Source organism: Sylvia atricapilla, chromosome 27, assembly GCF_009819655.1.
Source record: "Sylvia atricapilla isolate bSylAtr1 chromosome 27, bSylAtr1.pri, whole genome shotgun sequence".
Taxonomy (NCBI): Eukaryota; Metazoa; Chordata; class Aves; order Passeriformes; family Sylviidae; genus Sylvia; species Sylvia atricapilla.
The window spans coordinates 1,860,814-1,881,827 of NC_089166.1; the positions used below are offsets into that span (position 1 = coordinate 1,860,814).

A 21,014-nucleotide genomic window follows, 5' to 3' on the forward strand; every position below is an offset into this window, starting at 1 on the left:
TTTTGTGTTACAAAAATATTTCCGTGCTTTATTTACTCTGTGATAGAAAAATAACATGGCCAGGACCCCAGAGTTTCCCGCCCAGGCGAGGGGAGAGGCAGGGGGCAGAGGGCTCCGCTTCCCCAAACCCCCTGCCCACCTGACTGCCCTCACTGGGTGCCCTTGCACCCTGCCACCCTCCTGCTGCACCGGCTCCAGAGGGGACACTGAGGCCGGGAGCCGGAGGGGCTCCTGCATCCTTGGGGGCAGAGGAGAAGATGAAGTCCAGGGACCCTGCCACTGTGGAGCAGAGCACCAGCACGGGCTAGGGGAGCCCTGGCAGAACCCCTCCTCTGCCCTCCGCCCTCACACACCCCTGGGAACGGAGCGGCGGGGGAGAACAAGGCGGCGACATGTACATTCTTAGTGACGACTGCGAAAGCGAACCTGAGGCCGGGCTGGCGGCCCCCACAGCTCCACGGGGGGACGGGGGGCTGCAGGGCCAGTGCTGGCAGAAGCGGAAAGCCGAAGCTGGGCCTCTTGAAAGGAACATACAGGAAAACCATGCGACAAATCCGCTGCCGTTTATACAAGGGCATAAACACCAAAGAGCTGGACGCCAGCCTGTGTTTCGGGGCAGCACAGAGCAAATCCTGGGGGCAGGGCCCACCCGCTGTCCCCTGGCACAGAGACACGAACACAGCACAGTCCCCGCAGCGCCGGGGCCAGGGGCAAGGGACCAGGCGCCTGCCCGTCACGACTGGGCGTGGGGGATCCACTGACTGTCCACGGGGCGCCGCAGCAGCTCCTCCACGTGCCTTGCCACATCCATCGTGTCTTCCAGGTCAAAATCACCCTCAGGGTCCAGCACAGGGTCAGGGCTGTGGGAGGCAGGTGGTGAGTGGAGGACCAGCTGCAGCAGTACAGGGATAGGGGTGTGATACTTACTTCTGGGTGTACATGTTGTAATGAGGCTGGGAGCAGACAGCAGGCGAGGGTGCCTGGTCCATGTAGGTGGCCCCTCCAGGGGCAGAATCTCCTGATGCATTGACAAACCTGTGGGGATGGGGCTCATGAGCACTGGCACAGGACAGGATGGGTGTCCCACGAGTGAGGCTGGCAATGTGTCTCACAAGGCTCAGCACCAATGTGGCCATTGGTGGCAGACCTGAGCTCCTCAGTGCCCTGGACTGCTGCCCAACCCAGCCAATTCAACACCGAAAACCCATGGCAAGCACTGCCCAGGATCTGCCTTTGGCGTCACACTTACTCTGGCACCACTTGCTTGATCTGTGGCTTCACGTAACCATCCACAGCTTTAGCTAGAGAGAAGGAAGCAGCACTGAGGCCCCAAAGCTCCAGCACATGCCACGACCCCAGGCAGTGCTGGAGACTCACACATGGCCAGATGCAGAACCCCAGAGGGGACCTGGGGCAGTGGGACACTGAGAACACCAGCTCCAACGGGGCTGGATGCACAAAGGAGGGGACACACATGGGGTGAAGGGACAGCGCTACCTGGCGTGGACTCACAGAGAACCGGCGTGTAATACTTGGAGAACACCTCGTCCTTGGGCCGGTCGGGGAACACGTAGATGAGGTAACTGAGATCCCCGAGGCGGTCAGCCAAGGACCGGATGGAGAAGTCCCTGGTGGTGAAAGGCATCAGGTTCCAGAACATCCTCTCAGCTGCAAGACAAACGTGAGGATCATGGTGACTCCCAGAGTTTGCAGCAGCTCCTGGCCATGCTCTGGACATGGGTTTCAAGGTCACATCAAGCAGCAAACAGCATGTCCCACACTGCATCCCTCCCCCAGCAACAGCTGAGAATAAGGCACAGGTTGCCAGAAAATGGGATAAGGTAGGAAGCACAGCAAAGCCAAGGCAGGTCTGGCCTCATCCTGACATGTGGGGGGCTGCTTCCCCCAACCATGGGGCTCCATGGTGCTTCTCAGCCATGTGACCCTCCAAAGGGCACTCCTGTGAACGGCAACAGACTCCTGTATGGGGTCAGGCCACCCCTGACAGCCCCTACACTGGGGAGCGCCACCAAGAATTTTGTACAGTCCACATCAGCCCCCAGGGCTGGGTTGGAGGGTTCAGCCTGGTCCCTTCTCCCCACTGCTCCCAGTGTTCGGGCCTGACACAGCCACGGCTGCAGTGAGCAAGGGCAGTGCCACTCCCCATGGGACAGCCAAGGCACTCTGGGAGCTCTGGTGCTCGCCTCTTCCCTGAGAATGGCTCCAGCGTGCCTGCCGCGGCAGTGCCAGTACCACATGGGCATGGGATGGCCTGCCTGGGGCCATGGATACTCAGTCCAGGGATGCCAGCACCAGGCACACACTCACAGGAGTCGAACTTCCAGGCAATGGTGATGCCACCGATCTCCGAGTCGCTGAAGCGCAGAAGGAAGGTCCCGTCGGGCTTGTTGATGAGCAGGTCGTGCGCCTGCTGCTTGTTGACGAAGCCCAGGATGGCCCTAGGCAGAGTAGGGCGTCAGGGCTTGGGGCTCGGGCCAGGCAGCACAGGGCAGGACGGCTCTTACCCGTCATTCCAGTGCGGCTTCAAATGCTTCTTCAGCACCTCCATGACCCCATCAAACCACTGCCAGAAGGTGTAGTTCCTCCCAGGCAGGTTTTCCTGTTTGAAATCCCCAGAAAATGAGCACTCCTGTCACCAGCCTCTGAGCCTCTCTTACACAGCACAGACACTGGGAGCAGCAGAGACTCAGGGCTCCCAGGTGGTTATACCCCATCCAGCCCCACAAGCACTTGGAGGGCTCTGGACAGAGCTCAGGCCACTCACCCGGTTAAACTGGGACCAGGACACTGTGGTGCTGCTGTAGTCCTCCAGGTGGGAGCTGGTGCTGTTGAAGAGCTTTTGTGCCAGGAACACCAGGTTCTCCTTGGTCAGCCCACGGGTGCTCTGCACCTCTGCCTTGAACTTCATGTTGAGCGCCTCGCAGAGCTGTGGCCACTGCACCTTGTCAGGCACAGCGAAGGGCACACGGCCCTGGGGGCAAGAGAGCACGGTCAGCTCCAGCTCTGCCTGATGCCTCCAGGCACATCCCACCTGGAGGCTAAGCCCTACTCCCGCAGCCACTCAGGACAGAAGGGGCTTGTCCTGCCCCCCATGGCACTGGCACTCACAGGCTCGGCAAAGGCATTGTCCCAAAGCACAGTGGCTGTGGCATTGTTGTCCTGGCTCCCATGCACAATCACCACCACAGGCAGGGACAGTGTCTGCCAAGAGGAAGGAGATCGGAATGGGCTGTGGGGCACCAAGGGAGCATCCTCCACGGGCACCCATGTGGCCCCAGCCCCACTCCTGTGGAAATAGTGCCCATGGCTTGCCTAGGGCCTGCAGAAGGGGCATAGCAGCTTTACCTTCACCTGGAAGACGAGCTCATTCCCACCAACACTGAACTGTGACTCAAAGAGGATGGTGAATTTCTCCTCTGTCACTGACTCAGCCCCGCGGCGATCCGAGCGCTTGATCCGCTTCAGGGACTGCAGGGACACGAGGGGTGAGCATGGAGGAAGAGATGGGGACACTGGGGTGAGTACAGGGGGGACAGGATGGGGAACCAGGGACACTCACCATGTTGCGGAAGTGGGCGCTGAGTGTCCCAGTGGCCTGGTGATACTCCATCACACAGCAGTTGTTGAGGATCTCCCCGCTGCTCTCACTGCCACAGGAATGCAGAGTCAGGGACCACCAGGACTGGGAGCCATGCAAAGTGCAGCCCTTCCCCCCTGCCACACCCTGCTCCCCACTGCCTTGGTAGTCACACACTCCCCGGCCCCAGCATTACTTGCGGGTGCTCTCGTTCTTCAGCAGGGCCTTGGCTTGCTGCTCGCTGATGATGGTGGCCTTCACTTGGGGAGGGTTCATGTGCACATTCAGCTTCCCTCCCACCAGGAGCCGCACGGTGGCTGCAAACTTGGTCTGTGTCTTCAATACTTGAGGAGGCTGCTTCTCGATGATGAAGGTGCTGTGGTGGGGCAGGGGGATCAGGGGGGCTGGGAAAGGGGCAGGGCCAACCTGCCCCCCCACCCAGCTGGGCCCAGCTTGTACCTGGTGACCAGAGCAGAGATGATGTCGGTGATGGTGCCGTTCAGCTCTGACAGCATCTCCTCCACCGGGCCTGGGATTGGCAGCTGCTGGCACAGGTGCTCGGCACGGCGGATCTGCTGCCGGTTCTGCCAGATGATCTCTGCCAGCTTCTCACACCTGGGGGGAGCAGGGCTCAGCATGTACTGGTGCTCAGCATCCCATCCCATCCCAACCCACTAGGCACTCACCAGGTCTGCAGCACATCCAAGGTGCCTTCGTGTGGGCCCCCATTCCCTGCCAGCTGCTGCCGACGCTTCCACTGGATCAGCTCATCATCCAGGATGGTTGTTTGCTGCTTGCGCAGCAGCTGCAGCGTCTTCTGGTGCTTTTCAGCCAGGTCCTGTGAGATGGGAGAGCATCAGAGGTGCAGGGACAGGGCATCACGGGGACAGCATCATGGGGAGCCAGGCAGCATCACTCACCACACGGTACTGCTGTAGTGTCTGGGCCTCACGGTGCAGCCAGGCCTCCAGCGATGCCTTTTTCTGCTGCAGCGTCGTCTCCCGTGACATGCGCTCCTGGGGGCCCAGCTGGGAGAGCTGGGAGAACTGGGCTGGGGGACAGGGCATGGTGTTAGGGCTGGCCCTGCCAGCTCCCCAGACCCATGCCCCTCGGCCCCCCACCCACCTTGGAGTCGCATGTTCTCCTGGTACTGGATGATGAAGTATTCCTGTGTCTGCTGCAGCTTTTTGAGCTCATTCTCCGAGTCCTGTGTGATGAGCCGCAGCTCCTCGAAGGTCTGGTTGATCTGCAGATGCTTCTGGGACATGGCGTCCACCAGGGAGCCGGACGGGGAAGGGCTCTGCACGGGGCACAGGCTGCTCTCAGCACAGTGAGGGGACCCTCCCCATTCCCTGCCTCAGGGCTGTTCCCATCATCATGGAGAGGAGCCCCTGAGCATCCCCCCGACCCTGCAGAACCCTTTCCCTCTCCCCTCCCAGCGCACACTCACATTGTTTGCCTCCCGCACCAGCCTCTGCTCATGGTAGAGGATGTGCCGGATGCAGCGCACCAGCTCCATGGGGCATCGGTCATACGTGTTCTGTGGGGAGAGCACTGCCTGAGCCAGGCACAGGGCAGGGACCCCCCTGGCCTTGCAGCCCTGCCCACAGCCCCCCCACTCGCCTGCAGCTGCGTGGCGTAGTGCCCCAGCTTGATCTTCAGCAGGAAGCCGTCCTCACCCACTTGGTGGTCTGCCTTCTTCTGCAGCTCCTGGATCAGCCCCTCCAGAAGCTGTGTCGCCTTCACATTCTCCTGGGGGTTGTCAAGGTCGATGGAGTCCCTGAATGCGGAGCAGAGCAGTGTCAGGGCAGCCTGGCAGTGGGGAGCACCCACCTGTACCCCCGGGGCAGCTGCTGCCAAGCCCGGAAATGGGACCCCCCTGACCTACCATGCCTGGCTCTCGATCCACTGTGACAGGTAGTGCCGCACCTCGATGGGGAAGTGCTGCCCATAGAGCGCCTGCATCTGCCGCAGGGCTTCGCCCTGGAGCTGCTGGGCCTGGATCCACACCGCCATGGTTCAGCACCTGTGGGAGACGCATTGTAAGGGCACCAGTGGAGACAGGCGGGCACTGTGCTGCTAGGGGTCCGGCCCTGGCTGTCCCCACACCCTTTGCAGGAGTGTCCCAAGTTCCTGGTGCTGCCAGCGCTGCCTCCAGCTGCTGAAAGAAAGGACATGCGGGGGCAGGGGACACTGTCTCTGAGTCACCCCCTCTTTTCTAGGAACAGTCCTGGGGGTGCCCAGGGCCAGGGACGTGCCTCTGCATGGCCTCTCCACATGGTTCTCATTTCCCCTCACTGCACCACGGGATCGCAGCCATCGCTGGCCACGCGAATGAGGAAACAGGCCAGGGGGAGGAAGGGCTGGCCAGAAATCCAGGGTGACGCAGAGCAGAGGCCCCCCCTGTGCTCACCCCGCTCCTGCCCACACCCTGGCAGAGCCAGCAGGCAGGAGCAGCCCCAGCCCCAAGAGCCCACGTGGCACTGCAGCCCCTGAGGAGTCCCCAGTGCCAGGGCCACTGTGTGCCCCATGTCCTGGTGGAGATGCATGGACCTTCCCAAAGCAGTTTTTGGGGAGCTCTGGCTCCATGCAGGGATTCCACCCACCACACAGCCTTGGCTCCCCTGGGGGCAGACAGGGATGAGACGGTGGCGACAGCAGCTCTGCTGTGTCCCCTGGGTCACCTGTGGCTCGAGGGGGCTGGAGAAACAACCTGCAGTTGAGTGTGTGAGGGTGATCTGATGGTGAGTGACATAGGAGGGCCTGAGGGGGCTCAAGGTGAGGGCTCACTCTCCTGAGTGAGGGCAGAACAGTAAACAGGATTTAGATACACTCCCACACAAACTACCTGGGATTTGGCACCACACAGAGGGGCCAGGCAGGGGGGCAAGGCCTTGGACATGTCCTAAGGCCGGGTGACCAGGCCAGGACCTGATCACTGCACTGCGTGGTGACAAGCAGAGGGATTGAGCCAGTGGGGGCTGTGCTTCCCCCTCTCCCTAAAGCATTTTGTTCAGCCTCAGAAATACCCAGTGGCTCACAGTGCTCCAAAAGAGCTGGCGCTGTCATATGGTCAGGGGCACATGCTGGGGGACAGTGGCAGCGGGTCCAAGCAAAGCAGCCACAGCTGGAGCCCCCGAGCCAGGCACACCCGCCCCTGAGCAGGAAGAGGAACAATAACCCAGAGTTGGCTAAAAATGAATTTTTCCCCTATAAAAGGGGAGGAACGTTTCCACATTCACAGAAATCACCAAGCTGGAAATGCTGCTGGCAAGGAGGGGCCTGGGGAGGCAGAAGAACGCCGGCAAGGAGGAAAGGGAAGGTGGGATGGCCGACAGCAGGACACGCTGCTGTTGGAAACTGCGGACGCTTGATAAGGGGCAGAGCCAGAACAGCCATGCCAGTGCCACTGCACCACAAAGTGACCGAAGTCCCCAGTACTGTGGGGACATCTGCACGGACACAGAGCAAACAGACACTGCCCTGCCTGTTGATAAAATGGTGATCTCTTCCCATCTCACAGTGACAAAACATTTCCTACTCCACTCCAGCATGTTGTTAAGCAACGAGCCTCTGGCTGCTCTGTGGTGAGCTGGCAGACTCTGCATTTGGCCAGTGCCAGCCTGAGAGCAGGAGCACCAGCATCACATCAGCCTCTACAAGGGGCCATGCAGTGGCAGACGGTGGCACAGCTCACCTGGTGTGCACCCCAAAACACTGTTTGAACCAGGCTTGAGTATAACCTCCACAGACACCATCAATGCAGCAAGACATGCAATATCTCCTGGGGGAAATTTGTCTCACTTTTGTCTCTGTGTCTCACCTGTAGATAAACCAAAACTCCCTATGGGCTGCGGGGTACCCTGACCACCCCAGCACAAACAACCAGTGCCACCTGCCATGGGCAGACTTTTGGCCCTGAGATTCAGCATGGCTGGGGCAGAAATTCTGTTTCAGCATAACCTGCAGCACCATGGTCCCACCACGCAGCCTTTCCAGGCAGCCCTGCCTCTTGCACCTGGCTGCTGCAGGCAGCGACTGCCCTGGCTTGGACCACGCTGAACATCACTTTCCAGCATCACACTCCTCCATGGCACCACCAGCTGCCTGAGGGATGGGAGCCCAGGGATGGATTTACCCCCACATCCAGGGACATTCACCCACCCCAGTGCCACCACCAGCCCCAGCAGGGCCACTGCAGCTTCAAGCACTGCCATGGGTCAGCCATGCACGGCAGCCACCGGCCCCACGCGCTCTCCAACAACTGCGAGAGGCAGATAATTGTAGTGGTTTAGGCTACTTTGCATTTACTCGCCGGCAGCGAGCTGGAACCCACCCGTCACTGCAACTTGGTTAACCAGCAGCACTCGACCACAGCGACGTGCTCACCGGAGACTTCTTGCCTGTGAAGCGGGTATTGCCCAGCTTCCCGGGGTAGGAGCACTGCTGAGGGCACAGATCCCAGAGCTGTGGGGAGGGACCCCAGTGCCACAGGGACTGAGCAGAGAGAGGGAGATGCCAGCAGTCATCATTTCTGCCTCTTACAGCCTCACTGCCCGATGCTGACGGGGAAGCACTGCCAAACCCAATGCAAAACAGGAGAAACCCACCCAGAAAAGGCACTCAGAAGGCCAGAGGTAGCACAAGGGGAGGGGAAGATGGGGAAGGTGGCAGCTCTGCTGGGGCTGGGGGCAGCCAGGGGACTGACGTGACCACACTGCAGAAGGGTCGCAGACAGAGTGGCAGTATGCACCAGCAAGTCCCAAGCTGCAGGAGAGCCGGAGCACATCCGCGGGCAGACAAAAGGAGGGAAATGCCTCACAGGGCGACGCTGGCAGTAGCTGCTTCCCACGTGCCATGGGCACGGCAAAACCCAAACACAGACAGCAGCTACCCCGGGGCCGGAGCACGCTCTGCACGGGATGCTCCCTGCAGTCTGCCGCGGGACGCTCCCTGCACAGAGCCAGCCCGAACACCTCCTCGCGAGCAGGACACTCCTGCCCCGGTGCCGGCACGGCCCCCGACAGCAGCCACTCGCCCAGAGCCATGCCGTGAAGTGCCAGGCAGGGGCCAAGGGCTAGGCAAAGGCCTGCGGGGACCACAGCGAAGGGCTCTGGCTGTAACCCCCCGCCCCACTCCCTCGACCCACGCAGTCCCTCGGCCGCGGCGGCTCCCGCACTGCCCTGGTGCTCTCCCAGCCCGGGGGTCTCCGGAGCGCTGTCCTCCCGGGGCAGGGGCGCGGCGCTGGGCTCCGCCGGCAGCGGCCCTGCGCCCGCTGCGCCTCCCGCCGCAGTAAACACGGACACGTGGTTTCTCGGCACCTCCGGGAGCCCGCGATCGCTTCCAGGTCAGAGCCGGCCTCGCCTGTGGCCGCAGGGCTGGACTCTACCGCGGGGCCGCCCCGGGGCTCCGCTGCCGCCGCCGCCGGCGCTGCCCCTGCCCCGGCAGGCCCGGCGGGAAGGTGTCCTGCAGCCCTCCGAGGTGGGGCGGCCCCAAAGAGCCCTCCAGGGCAAGGTGCGGCCCCCAGACGGGCCCCGGGCACAGCGGAGGTGACAGCCGGGAGGTGACAGCCCGGCACAGCCCGGGGCTCCGGTTACCCCCGCACAGACAGCCGCCCGTCCGCCCACGGCCGCCTCCCGCCCTCGGCAGCACCGCAGGGCCCCGCTGGAGCCTGGTGTGCAGTGTCCCGTCCTGCGGCCGCACTCACCGCGCCCAGGCCCCGCTCTGCTCTGCCCTCCGGCCCCAGCACAGCCCGGCCACGGCTCCGGGAGGGCGCAGCCGGCACAGCCGGGATCCCGGGCGGCCGTTTCGCTGGCTGCGCACTACAGGAAGGAGCAGAGAGCAGCTATTTCCTTCCAAAATGTCAGCTGCCTGCGCGGGACAGCCTGCCCCCGACTGCTGGCAGCCTCCTCTGTCACGGCTGCCCGCCGGGCAGCGGGGCCGGCACAGCGGCCCCTCGGGCCCTGACACCTCCCCGGTGCCACAGCCGCTGTCCCCAGCAGGGCAGTGGCGCCGAGCCCCCGCGGCTGGCCGAGAGCCAGGGATGGGAGCCCAGGGCCCGTGCAGGAGGTGGGCACGGGGGAGACGGGACCCACTGCCCTGCTCGGCCCGGCCTCAGTGACAGTCCCAGCACATCCCAGCACACGGCCCTGGAGCAGAGCCCGCAGCAGAACACCCGGGCGCTGCTGAGCAGCCCCCAGCCCTGCTCAGAGGGGCTGTGACACACCGTGGAGCCCGCACAGAGAGCCAAGGGCTGCTCGCGTGTTTTACATCGGCCTGTGGTTTCCAGCTCTGCCTGGGAGGAGGCAGCGCCCACCGGCATGGGAGCGAGCTCCTTCTAGAAGCTCAGTGCTTTGATGGGGTTTGTTTGTCTCCCACAGAAAGTGGCAGCAACTGATGGCTTCGCCTTGGTGGCATCGGGGAGGAGGTGGCTGAACCACTCAGCCCACGCTGGAAACATCTGGGGCCAGGTACCATGACACTCATGAAAGAGGCATGGCTGGCTCTGGTAATCCAGCGTGCACATCCAACATGCCCCCCAAGGGTAGAGGTGACAGGCCCCACAGACAGTAGGCAGAGCTGGAACTAGCAGCACCAGGACTGTCCAGGTGTCTCAGCAACTCTGGGAGCCAAAAGCAGAGAATTCACACCATTACAGAAACAAGGAAACCACGTGCATGATTTGGTGCTGCCCAGAGGGGACATCAGCCCCACGCAGGCAGAGATGTGCCAGGGGCATCAGTGCTGGGGGCTGCTGACAGCTCATCTCACACCGTGGGCTAGGATCTCTGCCTGCCAGCACTTGCCACAGTGGGAAAGGTTTTCCTCCTCACTTCAGATTTCTTCCAATCAGAGGAGCCCAGAAAACTGCGTCAAACCAAAACCACCAAAATACCCAGCAAAATCCCAGCAAAATCCCTTGAATCCAATGGCTAGAACCTCGAGAAAACCTCGGTGCACCAAGAGCCACTCTGGGCTAGCCACAGACACATACTGGCACTGGCCCTGACACCAGTGGGATTCCTCCAGACACTGAGCACGTAGCAGGACCAGCAGTGGTGGGCAGGACACATGGAGCAGACACATCAGCAGAGCCCACGTCCAACCAGCCCCACGGACATGAGTCCAGCGTGGCTCCTGCAGGACATCTGCCGTGGGGAGCCCAGTCGCTGCCAGCACTGGTGCTGTCCCCACCATAAACCCCCAGACAGGATTAGTGAGGCTGGGCAGAGCTTTAATTACTGCTGGCTCCCTGGGGCCAAGCAGCCGAATTAACTAGCTTTGGGGATGGCACAGCAGGGAGTTGCCAGCTCAGGGTTCTGGAGATTCCCCTGGCTTGATGGGGGAATCCCAGGGCAGGCACAAAGCCACTGACCACTTGCAGCATCCAGCTTGGGCAGACTCTGGCCCTTGCCTGGGCAGGGATGTGCAGCTACCCAATGCCAGGACACTCAAGGAGGGGATTTTCCCTCCAGGCTAATAATGACCAACCCCAATCTCTGTAATGCCACGCTGTGGGCACAGCCCTGGGGTCCCACAGGTTCTGTGCCAGCCTCCTGCACCAAGGCCAAATCCATCACAGCTCCTGGCTCGGTGCTAATCCCTGCTCAGACCTGCGCCAGCCCAGGAGGGACAGGCTGGGCGAAGGACCTGAGGATTAAGCTCATTTCAGCATCGAATTAGTCCCGATTGGGGTCTGGAGACACAATTTCATTTTCTCTGCCATGCTCCAGTGAGCGCATACAATGGCACTAATCCTGCCACAACCAGACTGGATTTGCTGGGCAGGACCCAGGTGGGCTGGGGAAGACGTGGGCAGTACAGGCACCAACAGCGCTGCTCTGGCCACATCCATCCCCTCTGATGCCATGCTCCAGCTCTCCTTGGGGCTGGGGACATGGTGCAGGAGCCTCCTCAGCCCTGGCATGGCTGTCCTGCAGGGCAAGCCCAGCTGGCACAGCACAGGCTTTTGGATGTCTGGTGAGCAGGGAGAGCCAGAGGGACACCAGAGCAGCTTCTGCATGCCCCCACTGCACTCCCAGAGCTCATCCCCAGCAGCTCTGCATATAGAGATGCTCTCACACCAAGTCAGCAGAGCAGGATGGAGAGGGGTAAAGTCTTGCCTTCGAAACAGGGGATACACGGACATCCAGGGATGCTGGCAGGTGTGGGGACTAGTCAGACAGAGAATATACAACAAAAACACCAGTGGTTTGTGCAACAAAATTCTCAAACTCAGAGAGGGGTAGAGCACAGCATGCACGCACATACACACAAACATGTTCCAGGTGGGTTTTGGCTTTCCTAGCCCTGGGATGCAGCCCTTGAAGCAGCAGCAGAGCCCCTGCCCCTGAGCTGCACTATAAGCCTCACCACAGCATCTCCACCAGCAGGGCCAGAGAAGCTGCACCCCTGGGCCCACAGCCCAACAGCAGCAGGGTCGGGTGTTCACACCAGAGAGGACAAAGATCATTTTACAGAGGTTCCAGCTGGTGCAAGGGGCCAGAACTGGCAGCAAGAGTGGCTCTTCCTCTGCTAAAGGCTTTGCAGGGCCATTGAGTGATAGGGATGAGAGGCCAGACAGAATGAGAGCCCAGCACGTGGTGGGCAGGGCTGGGTGAACGCTGCTCTTGGCTCTTTGAGGCAGTGACCCTCCAGCACCAGCCTTTCCCCCAGTTCCCTCCCCAGCATAGCTGTGCTATAAACCAGCTCATAACACAAAGTTATGCTGAAAGTGGAGATTGCAAAACTCACCAGTGCCTGTTTGAACCGGGAATGGCTTGTGACTGTGCTGTGGTTCGGCTATGCTGCTGTGGCTGTCCCAGCCCGGTGGGACATCATTCCTGATACAGTGGGAAGCAGGACCCAGCACTCAGGGAAGGGCAGGGCATGAAGTGCCTGTGAGGAGCCCGTGTTTCTGGCCCCTCTGGTGCAGCCAGATGGGTGGATTCTGCTTTATCAGCAAGTCAGCTCAGCCCTATCGGCCAGGAAGCCGTGTTCACAGTGTGCCTCCCCCTCGACGTTTCCCAACGCGGCGGGAGCAGCGGCGTGCAGCAGCCTACCTTTTATCAGCCAGCAGATGTTGCTAGAACTGTTGCTGCATGTGAAATTCAGGCATGCCCAGCACCACTTGGATCCCTGCACCAGCCATGCGGTGCCAGGGTAAACACCCCCGCCCCCTTCCTCCCGGGATCAAAACACTTGGGGGTTGCAAAATAGACACCCCATGAAAGGAAAGGCATGCCACAGAAACATTACAGCTGTCGAGGCTACTTCTCCCGGAGCGTGCTGGAGCCCCAGAGCCAGCACAGCCTCCCGGGCTGGAGCTGCCTGCATGGCCACAGAGCCGAGTCCTGACCCATCCTGGCAATGTGGGGACCCTAACCCTAACCCCAATCATGCCCTGGCTTCCCTGCAGTGGCTGCTTCAAGGGCAGCACTCACAATGTGGGACACCGGGAATCACTGCAGCCAGGCAGGCAGAGGGATGTGGCTTCCAGGGGATGCCGATGGCAGGGAGGACCCATTCACCCCACCTGCCATCCCACTGTGCCTGGGCTCCTGCCAGCTCCCCAGGGCTGCTGTGAAGGCTGTCGAGTCCAGCCCAGTTTACAGTCATTTCTTGCAAACTAGAAAGTAATTTCCCAGCTGATGGGGCTGCTTCACTGTATTTGGCCCAACACAGTCACCATGCGCCGCCCACGACATAGAGCAGTGCAGGGAGCAGGGATTTTTTGCAAGCAAAGTATCTGAGTTTTGCTATCACTCGAGAAAGAGCTGGGAAACCCCATGGCAAAGCCTTCACAGTCAATTGGAGTCAGCACTTCCCCTTGCAGCGAGAGGGGAAGGTCCCTCCAGAGGCTCTGTGTGCCCTGTGCTAAGCATCCCCAACTGCAGCTCGCTTTACGGCGAGAGCATCCCTAATTCTGCCCCAAAGCATTGGCCTTGGCACAAGGCAGGCGCAGCAGACCCGGTGAGGTGGCTCTAGTGACAACTGTAGGGGCCCAACAGGGCCAGAGCAGGGCACTGTCAAAGTACCACAAAACACCGAGTGGGTGACAGCCACCCGTCACGCCCTGCTCCCAGCCCAGCTCTCCCGTGTCCCCGCACACAGGCTGTTGGCACCTCTCATCCCACACCAGAGCTCCTCCTCCTCCTGCTGCTGCAACCACAGCACAGCAGGACACAGCCCAGCCCTCTCCAGCCCCAGGGCTGAGCAGCTCCCCAGGAACAGTTATAAAATGCAGAGAGATAGTCTCCATCCTCACATCCAGCACCTTGGAACCGCATCAGGTCAGGCTACAATCCTGATGCCTTCACGAGCACAAGGACCTGGGCCAGGAGTCAGGACCCAGAGGGGAAAGCTCCCACCGTGGAGGGCTGGTTCCCGATGCCCACGGCAGTGGTCAGGCTCTGCGGAGCAGCTCATTGTGCCTGCACTAAGTGCCCTCTCGCATGCCACTGCTGGGGCTCACATTGCTCTGGGCACAGGCACGAGCACTGCAGGGATGAGGGCTTGCTGCAGGCAGCCAGCACAGCGAGCCAGCTCAGAACCAGGAATGTCCTGCTCTAATCAAGCGCCCCGCACCAAAGGGACATCGTGTGCCATGCCCTTGCTGTGGGCAAACCACGAGGAGCTACTCGGAGCCCTCTCTCCCCTCCGCAACAGACACTGACACTGTCCTAGACACTGTCATCAAACTGCCGCTGGTCACCGCTTGTCCCTGGCCCTGTGCCACGGGGTGCCCAGCACGGCGCACGGAGAACTGAACGAGCCAACAACCCCGGCGCACCGGTGGTGCCACCGCAGCTCCGGGCGCGCTCAGCGGTGCCGGTGCGGGCTGAGCACCGGAGCCCCGGAGCCGCTCGGCAGAAGCTGCCCGGGGGCGGGCTGGCACCAGCCCGGGGCTGGCCGGGCACGGAGCCCTGACAGCTCCGTAACCCGCTGGACAGGTGGCCGCGGTTCCCGCGGGCTCCCAGTCACCGGCCGCGGCCGAGCTGGGTGAAAGGCCACTGAGCGCTGCGGTCCCGCCGGGGAATGAACCCACCCGCCCCGCGGCGCGGAGCCGCGTGTCCCACCGACAGCGACGGGGCTGGCGCTCCCGCTGTCCCGGTCCGGTCCGCTGCCCGCGGCGGGACGGCACCCGCCACTACACGGGACGCCCCGCGTTGTCCCGGATCCTCCCCTCGGCCCGGGACCGGGGCTCGGAGCCGCCCTCCGCTCCGGGGCCCGCGTGCGAAAACCGGCCCCGCTCCGCCGGCCGGGAGCGCCCCCGGCCCGGGATGCGCCGCGGCACCGGGACGGGCCCGGGACGTGCCCGCCGCCCCTCGGAGCGGCCCTACTCGTCACCTCCGCCCGCCCAGGAGCCCGCGGGCCCAACGGGGCCCCGCCGAGCCCCGAGCCCGGCCCAGCGGCACCCACCCGGGGTTACGAAACACCCACAGCGCGGACCGGACCGGACCGGACCGGACCGAGCCCCGGCCCCGCCGCACCCCGCCCGGCCCTGCTACGGAAGGCGGACAAGGTCCGGGCCCGCTCGGTCCGCTCCGCTCCGGTCCCGGCGGCAATGGCGGCCCCGCGCCTGCCCCCACCTGCGGCCGCGGCGGCGGCTGCGGCTCCGCTGCTCCGGCGGCTCCGGTGGCTCCCGGCGCTCGGCTCCGCCGCCGCTCTGCCCCCGCCGCGCCCCGGCCCGGCCCGCGGGGCCCCGCCTCCCCTGGGCTCCGCCCCCGCCTGCCCCCGCCAGCACCGGCAACGGGTAACGGGAGCGGCACCAGGCACCGGACAGCAGCAGCAGGTAATGGCACTGAGTGACGGCACCGGCTATCGGGCACCGGGTAACACTGCCGGTACATGGCACGGGGTGATGGCATCCGGCAGTGACACTGGCCACCAGCGCTGGTTATCGCCACCAGTACCAGCACCAGGTAATGGCACAGGGTCATAACTGAGTAGTGGCACTAGCACCGGGTACGGGCAGAGTCCAAAACAGCTTCAGGCATCAACACCAGCAGCTCTGGCAAGACACATACCAGCACCAGAATTTGTCAGTAAGTACCAGGGAAGCCCAAAGCAGTACCAAGCCTTGGTTCTAGGAGCAGAAATGACCAAATCGATACCAGGTGGCCACAGACGTGGCTGCAGGGCTGCCTTGTGCTGACACCGGGCCCTGTGTGTGAAGCAGCCGTGGCTGCATGGTGCCCGTTCCCACTGCAGGCCTGAGCTGACAATTTGCAGCCATGTGCACGGCCAGGACCCCAGCACTGCCACAGCCTCAGGAACCTGCTGGGACAAGACACTGCATCCCCTTCTTGCTAGCTGCCACATCCCCTGCAAGCTGTGAGGAGACCCGAGGCACTGCCAGCTCCTCTGCAGTTGCTCAAACAGGGAAAGTTGACAGCAGCCATAAGAAAACCAACCTGAGGAGCTCTTGCACAGCTGCCGCCCACAGCAGACTCCTCCCGGCAGCACTGGCACCGCAGGGCAGTGGGGTACCCCGAGTGATGGGCACCCCGGGGCGCGGCTGCTGTGCGGTGATGGGCAGAGGCGGCGGCAGGAAGCAATACTGGGTGTGCTCGTTCTGCCCCAGCACTCGCACCCACCGCATGGGATCTCCTGGGCTTTCACTTTCGTTACCAGCTCATTTTCTGTGGCCTGAAAAAACTCTGGAGGGAAATTCAGCAAACGCAGGTCCCTCTCCTGCTCAGGGCTGGTAGAAGCACAGGTGACCCTCCCCTGCTGGGAATCCAGGAAGGAAGGGCTCGTCTTTCCTTGTGCCAAGGCTGGAATAAGATCACTCTCAGACAGTTGGTACATCAGCAATTGCAAATCACTTGGCCACTGTGTCAGCACAGCTCCAAGTTCCCACCTCTCTACTGCTTTTATCTATTGCTCTTGTACTGAACTCCTGCGGCTTCAGCTTGGGCTCCTCACTGCTCCACACTTCCAAGAGATAAATACCTGTGGGCTGGGCAGGCACCAGCCCAGCACCTGCTCCATGCAAATGCCAGCCACAAAACGGTGCTTTCCAACTTGCCAGCCCCACTCTGTGCCTGCAGCAGCCCTGGTGAATGACTGAATGAGTGACTCCTAGCTCCCACCAAATGTTTTCCCGCCTGTGCTCACCCGCTCAGGAGAATCTCACGCACAGAGGCTGACACATCGCTGCTGAGCTGCTGCCAGCAGAGTCCTGGCTGCGCTTCCCAATGCTTCTGGGACACTCCAGACCTCACAGAGAGGTGAGCTGGGACCCTGGCAAGCAGGGACAGGCACCCAGTGTGAAGCCAGAAGCTCTCACACTGTCTGTATTCAGTGAGACAAAAGAAAAGGAGTGGAGAATGCAGCGCAGGGCCCTCATGCCTGCCCACCCTGCTTGGCCGGGACGCTCTTGCTCTGGTGTGTTGCATCACGCAGACACGCGGCTTTCACAATCCCTGGCCCACATAACCCATTGGCACAGTCAGCCAGGCGGGCACTGGCTGCTCAGGCCAGAGAATCAAGGTCACACACAATGCCTGTGGCTGCTGCTGGGGCTCAATGTGGGCACCACAGATCCAGGGGTATCTGGAGGATCCCAGGGACACAGCGCTCCCTGTGCCAGAGACCTGCACAGCCACATGTGCTTGGGAGAGCTGGAAGATGTACTCAAAACACGCTCCGTTCCCTCTCACTTCCCTCCTTTCTCCCTCCCTCTTCTGGTATGAAGCGGGGAAAAAAAAAAAAAAAGAAAAAATAAATTAGTGGTGGGAGAGAAAGTTGAGAGTGGTCCATGCTGAGAGGGCAAATGGAATCCAACAAAATCCAATCCAAATTTGTTTTCACCAGGTCTCAAGGAAAACTCCGAGCTGGCTGGTGGGGATGTTACGCAGGAGGCGTTACTTTTCCTTTCCAGAGGAAAAGAACAGAGCAATAGTGACTTGCAGCAGTGACTGATAGAGAGGCTGCCCCTGGATCTGCCCTGGAACTGCCCCAGCTCTACCCCAGCGATGCCCCGAAGTGGCCCTAGCTCCGCCGTGGCTCTCTTTGGTCCTCAGAAAGTCTCGGGAAGCCTGTGGGAAGGTGAGCACTATCCAGGCTGAGCCACAGCCGGACGCATGGTCACCTCGCATGAGCTCAGCAGGATGCCGAATGACGCCGTGCATTCCGGGGACAGAGAGAGCCTGGAGCTTCGTAATGGATTTCCGAGAAAATTGCCTCTGTGTTTGGAGCAGGAGCGCAAAGAGTGCAGGCAGAACAGCCTTCCTCTCTAAGTGGCATCTCAAGGGTCTTAATTATTTCTCAAGAGTGGAAACATTTATTTAGGCGGCTCTGGAGAGGTCCCGACGCTTCTGGCTACTGCCCTCCGGGCACATCCTGTATGCGAGGCTCCTCTGCAATCTGCCCTGCTGCTTCGGGGATGTGCAGGGTGCTGGGCTTTGGCAAAGCATGAACATCCAACCACATCACCTGCGGGCAGGACACAGCCTCGGCTCCATCCCCTCCGGCTTACCGGGAAGCAGGACGTCTCATGGGGGAACCCAGCCCCATCCCATCCCTGCTTGGCATCCCTCACACTCCCAGGTCTGTGCTGAGACCACAAAACCCTGTTGTGATAATCCAGCCCAGTTAATACGAACCAGATGAATCCCTACATTAGTCACAGATTCATGTTTTCCCACAAAGGTCCCATTGGAGAACCAGTCTGGATGAGCCTTGTGGAGTTCCAGCCCTGGTGCTGGTGGACGAAGCAGCCTGTGGAGAGTGAGACCAGCAGACGAGGGGACAGGGCAGCAGCAAAGACCCTGCCAGAACCCGGCCAGCCCATGGGTTCTGTTTCCAAGTCCACACGACTTGGAGCCATGGGCACGGGGAGATGGGGCACCAGAGAAGCTTGTCACTGGCACAAGCTCAGCTTGATGGTGCCTACTGCCAATAGGAGGGGATGATCTGCTCCAGCAAAAAACGGAAATGACAATTTATCCAAGGGGGAATTTCCACAGGAAACCTCTGCTTCCAGCCACTCGGATATGGCTGAGAACAACCAGGCAAACGCTTGGCTCCAGCAGCCAAGCAGTGCCATTGCTTGGGCAAAGACTCTTTGTTTCCTCTGTAGTTCCTCCAGCTAGGAAAGAACATCCAGTTTCTGCTATTGAAACATCCAGAACAGCGAGAGCCTGACTGGGTCTGCAGAGGGCACCAGAACCTCCCATCAGCTCAGTGAGTATCTCTACAGCTGAGGGGGCACAGGGACGGGGGGCAGCAGCACCCACAGCCCAGCTGGGACCAAGGACACAATCATCTCCTGCCCACCCCAGTGCCATGGCTGGCCCAGGGCATCAGGAGCGCACACACCGGGGCTGCACTTGGCCCCCATCCCATGCTGGTGCATCCTGACATCCCTGCACATCCCCATGCATCCCTGCATCCCTGTCCTCTCCCTGCATCCTTCCTCTCCCTTGCAGAGCTCAGGTTGCCACAGTAACCGCTCAGTCCCAGCCGTTCTTGCCACAAACGTGCTGCCACAGGTCAGCCCAGTCCAGCGGCTGCACCAGGGCCAGGGCCCTTCACCCCATTCAGGGTGAGTGGAGCCCTCGGTGCTGGTGCCACCACAGCCAAATGCTGCATTCTGAGGCAGGACGGGACACCTGTAGGGAAAGAGGCAGGTTGTGTCCTCCTGGAATGGCTGGGAGGTGGTGGTTTTGGACATCGCGTTGTGCTGGAGCTCCGGGTCTGACCTCTGCCACATGTGGCAGTGGAAGCTACCACTGCTTGGCTCTGCTCTGCTGTGTATTAATCTGTGTGATGCAATATTTGACTGTGTGTTCTGAGCACTGGAAGCAGGGATTGGGATGGCTCTTGGTTTGGACAGCAGTGGCATGTGCTCTGCAGCTCAGCATGTGTTGCTGTGAGAAGATCCTACCCAGCACCTGGGAGGGCAGAGGAGATGCTCAGCCTAGTTCTTGGGCAGGTGGCAGCTGAGTCCTGGGGGTCTCTGCCTCCCACCCCTCACTGCAGGCATGCTCATTCAGTTGCTTGGCCCTGGGGATGGGGCTGGAACCAGAGACAGCGATTAGAGATTGTCTGCTGCTTTATTCCCAAGGAACTGTCAATATTCCACAGCTCAGACACCCCAGGTACCATGGGACCCTACACGAGAGTGCTCTGGACTGCCCCTGGTCCAGGGCTGCCCTGGCAGGTGGCTGCCCATCCCCACGGGGCCGCCCTGTGCCCGTCACGCAAGTGTCCGCATCCGAAGCGGATTATCTGCATTTGGAAACCCCTAATCCGTTTGCACGCTTGGCTCAGACACCGTCCCCACTCCTCCCCACTGTGCTGTGGCCCTGGGCAAGGAGCAAAGCCACCCCGTGACCTCCTTTTGGAGCCACAAACAACCTTATGCCCCAGCACAGGCAGAAAGCAAGGGCTGCAGCTCCGCAGGGCTGGCTGGGGCAGAAGGAGGGAGACAGGATGCTGGCAAGTGCCCCTTGCCCCAGTTGCTGCTGGTGGTGCAGGGGTTTTACCAGCCCAGCACAGGAACCTTCCCTGGGCACTTTCTCCTGCTACATGTCAGGCTCCAGGACTTCCCAGAGCATTGACAGCAGGAACCCCGAGTGGGGAGCAGTGGTCCCCTGACCCCATTACTCAGGGCTGGCCCCTGGCTAAGTGGGGCAGGTTCCAACAGGGATGCAGTGGGCTCAGGGACCTAAGAAACCCCTGATCCACAGGAATATGGAATGGGACACCGTATTCCTGACACTACAGGGTTGTGGCAACCCCACAGATGAGTAAGAAAATTCCTTAGTCCTGGGTTCTCTACTCCATCCTGCAGCTTCCAGGGAAGAGCTGGTACCTGCGAGGGCAGGAGAAGGAGGTCCCTGCAGACAGGCTGAGCCTCATTCCTTTGCGAACTGCCCGCCACCCGCAGCACCCTGGGCTGCACCACTGAGACAGGTAATGATCCAACACAGGGATCCTGGGAGCAGGATTGAGTTTGTGGGGTCTGGGCAGAGCCCTGCTTTAGTTTGACAGTGAAATGGAGGAGTCCTGGAACAGGGCTGGTTTCCAAAGCAGGGACATGGTCAGCTGAGACCTGCCCAGGATTGTCCAGGGCACAGAGAGGACACAGAAGGCTCCAGGGCACCTCCAGCGCCTCAAACTGTGCAGCACAGCTAGTTCCACATGACCCGCATGAACAATCCCCCTAATCCTGCTCTGACAGAGAAATAATCTCTCCCTCTTGGCCTCGCCAGAGAACAAACCCTGGAATGATCCTGTTCTCCGTAGTATTGCAGAGGGCTTGGGGGTACAAGTGCTGGGGTGGGATCCACTGGGGCAGAGCACGTCACTGTCACCAGCCAGTGCTCTCAGCCTCATACAACCCTTGCCTTGCAGAGCATGGGACCTGCTGCCCCCAGCCTCAGGTCCAGCCCGGTCACCTCCA

General features: G+C 61.2%; 1 protein-coding gene across 6 annotated transcripts in view; it reads right to left on the minus strand.

Moving 5' to 3' along the window:
• The window catches only part of LOC136372157 (signal transducer and activator of transcription 5B), a 23,270-nt gene continuing 2,256 nt past the window's right edge, over positions 1–21,014 (minus strand). Inside the window, exons 1-19 of one of the 6 annotated variants that reach the window (XM_066336630.1) lie at positions 15,190–15,317; positions 5,487–5,624; positions 5,222–5,378; positions 5,049–5,138; positions 4,724–4,898; positions 4,519–4,649; positions 4,285–4,436; positions 4,058–4,213; positions 3,795–3,974; positions 3,581–3,668; positions 3,367–3,489; positions 3,130–3,222; positions 2,786–2,992; positions 2,526–2,620; positions 2,329–2,459; positions 1,513–1,668; positions 1,250–1,301; positions 928–1,035; positions 540–860 (exon numbers count right to left, since the gene is read on the minus strand). In XM_066336630.1, coding sequence (XP_066192727.1) covers positions 734–860; positions 928–1,035; positions 1,250–1,301; positions 1,513–1,668; positions 2,329–2,459; positions 2,526–2,620; positions 2,786–2,992; positions 3,130–3,222; positions 3,367–3,489; positions 3,581–3,668; positions 3,795–3,974; positions 4,058–4,213; positions 4,285–4,436; positions 4,519–4,649; positions 4,724–4,898; positions 5,049–5,138; positions 5,222–5,378; positions 5,487–5,614 — 2,349 coding nt within the window. In that variant the 5' untranslated portion in view covers positions 5,615–5,624; positions 15,190–15,317 and the 3' untranslated portion in view covers positions 540–733. Of the gene's footprint in view, positions 861–927; positions 1,036–1,249; positions 1,302–1,497; positions 1,669–2,328; positions 2,460–2,525; positions 2,621–2,785; positions 2,993–3,129; positions 3,223–3,366; positions 3,490–3,580; positions 3,669–3,794; positions 3,975–4,057; positions 4,214–4,284; positions 4,437–4,518; positions 4,650–4,723; positions 4,899–5,048; positions 5,139–5,221; positions 5,379–5,486; positions 5,625–9,305; positions 9,327–15,189; positions 15,318–21,014 lie in introns of those variants that run through there. The other 5 variants (XM_066336629.1, XM_066336627.1, XM_066336624.1 and 2 more) reach the window with 5 other exon arrangements.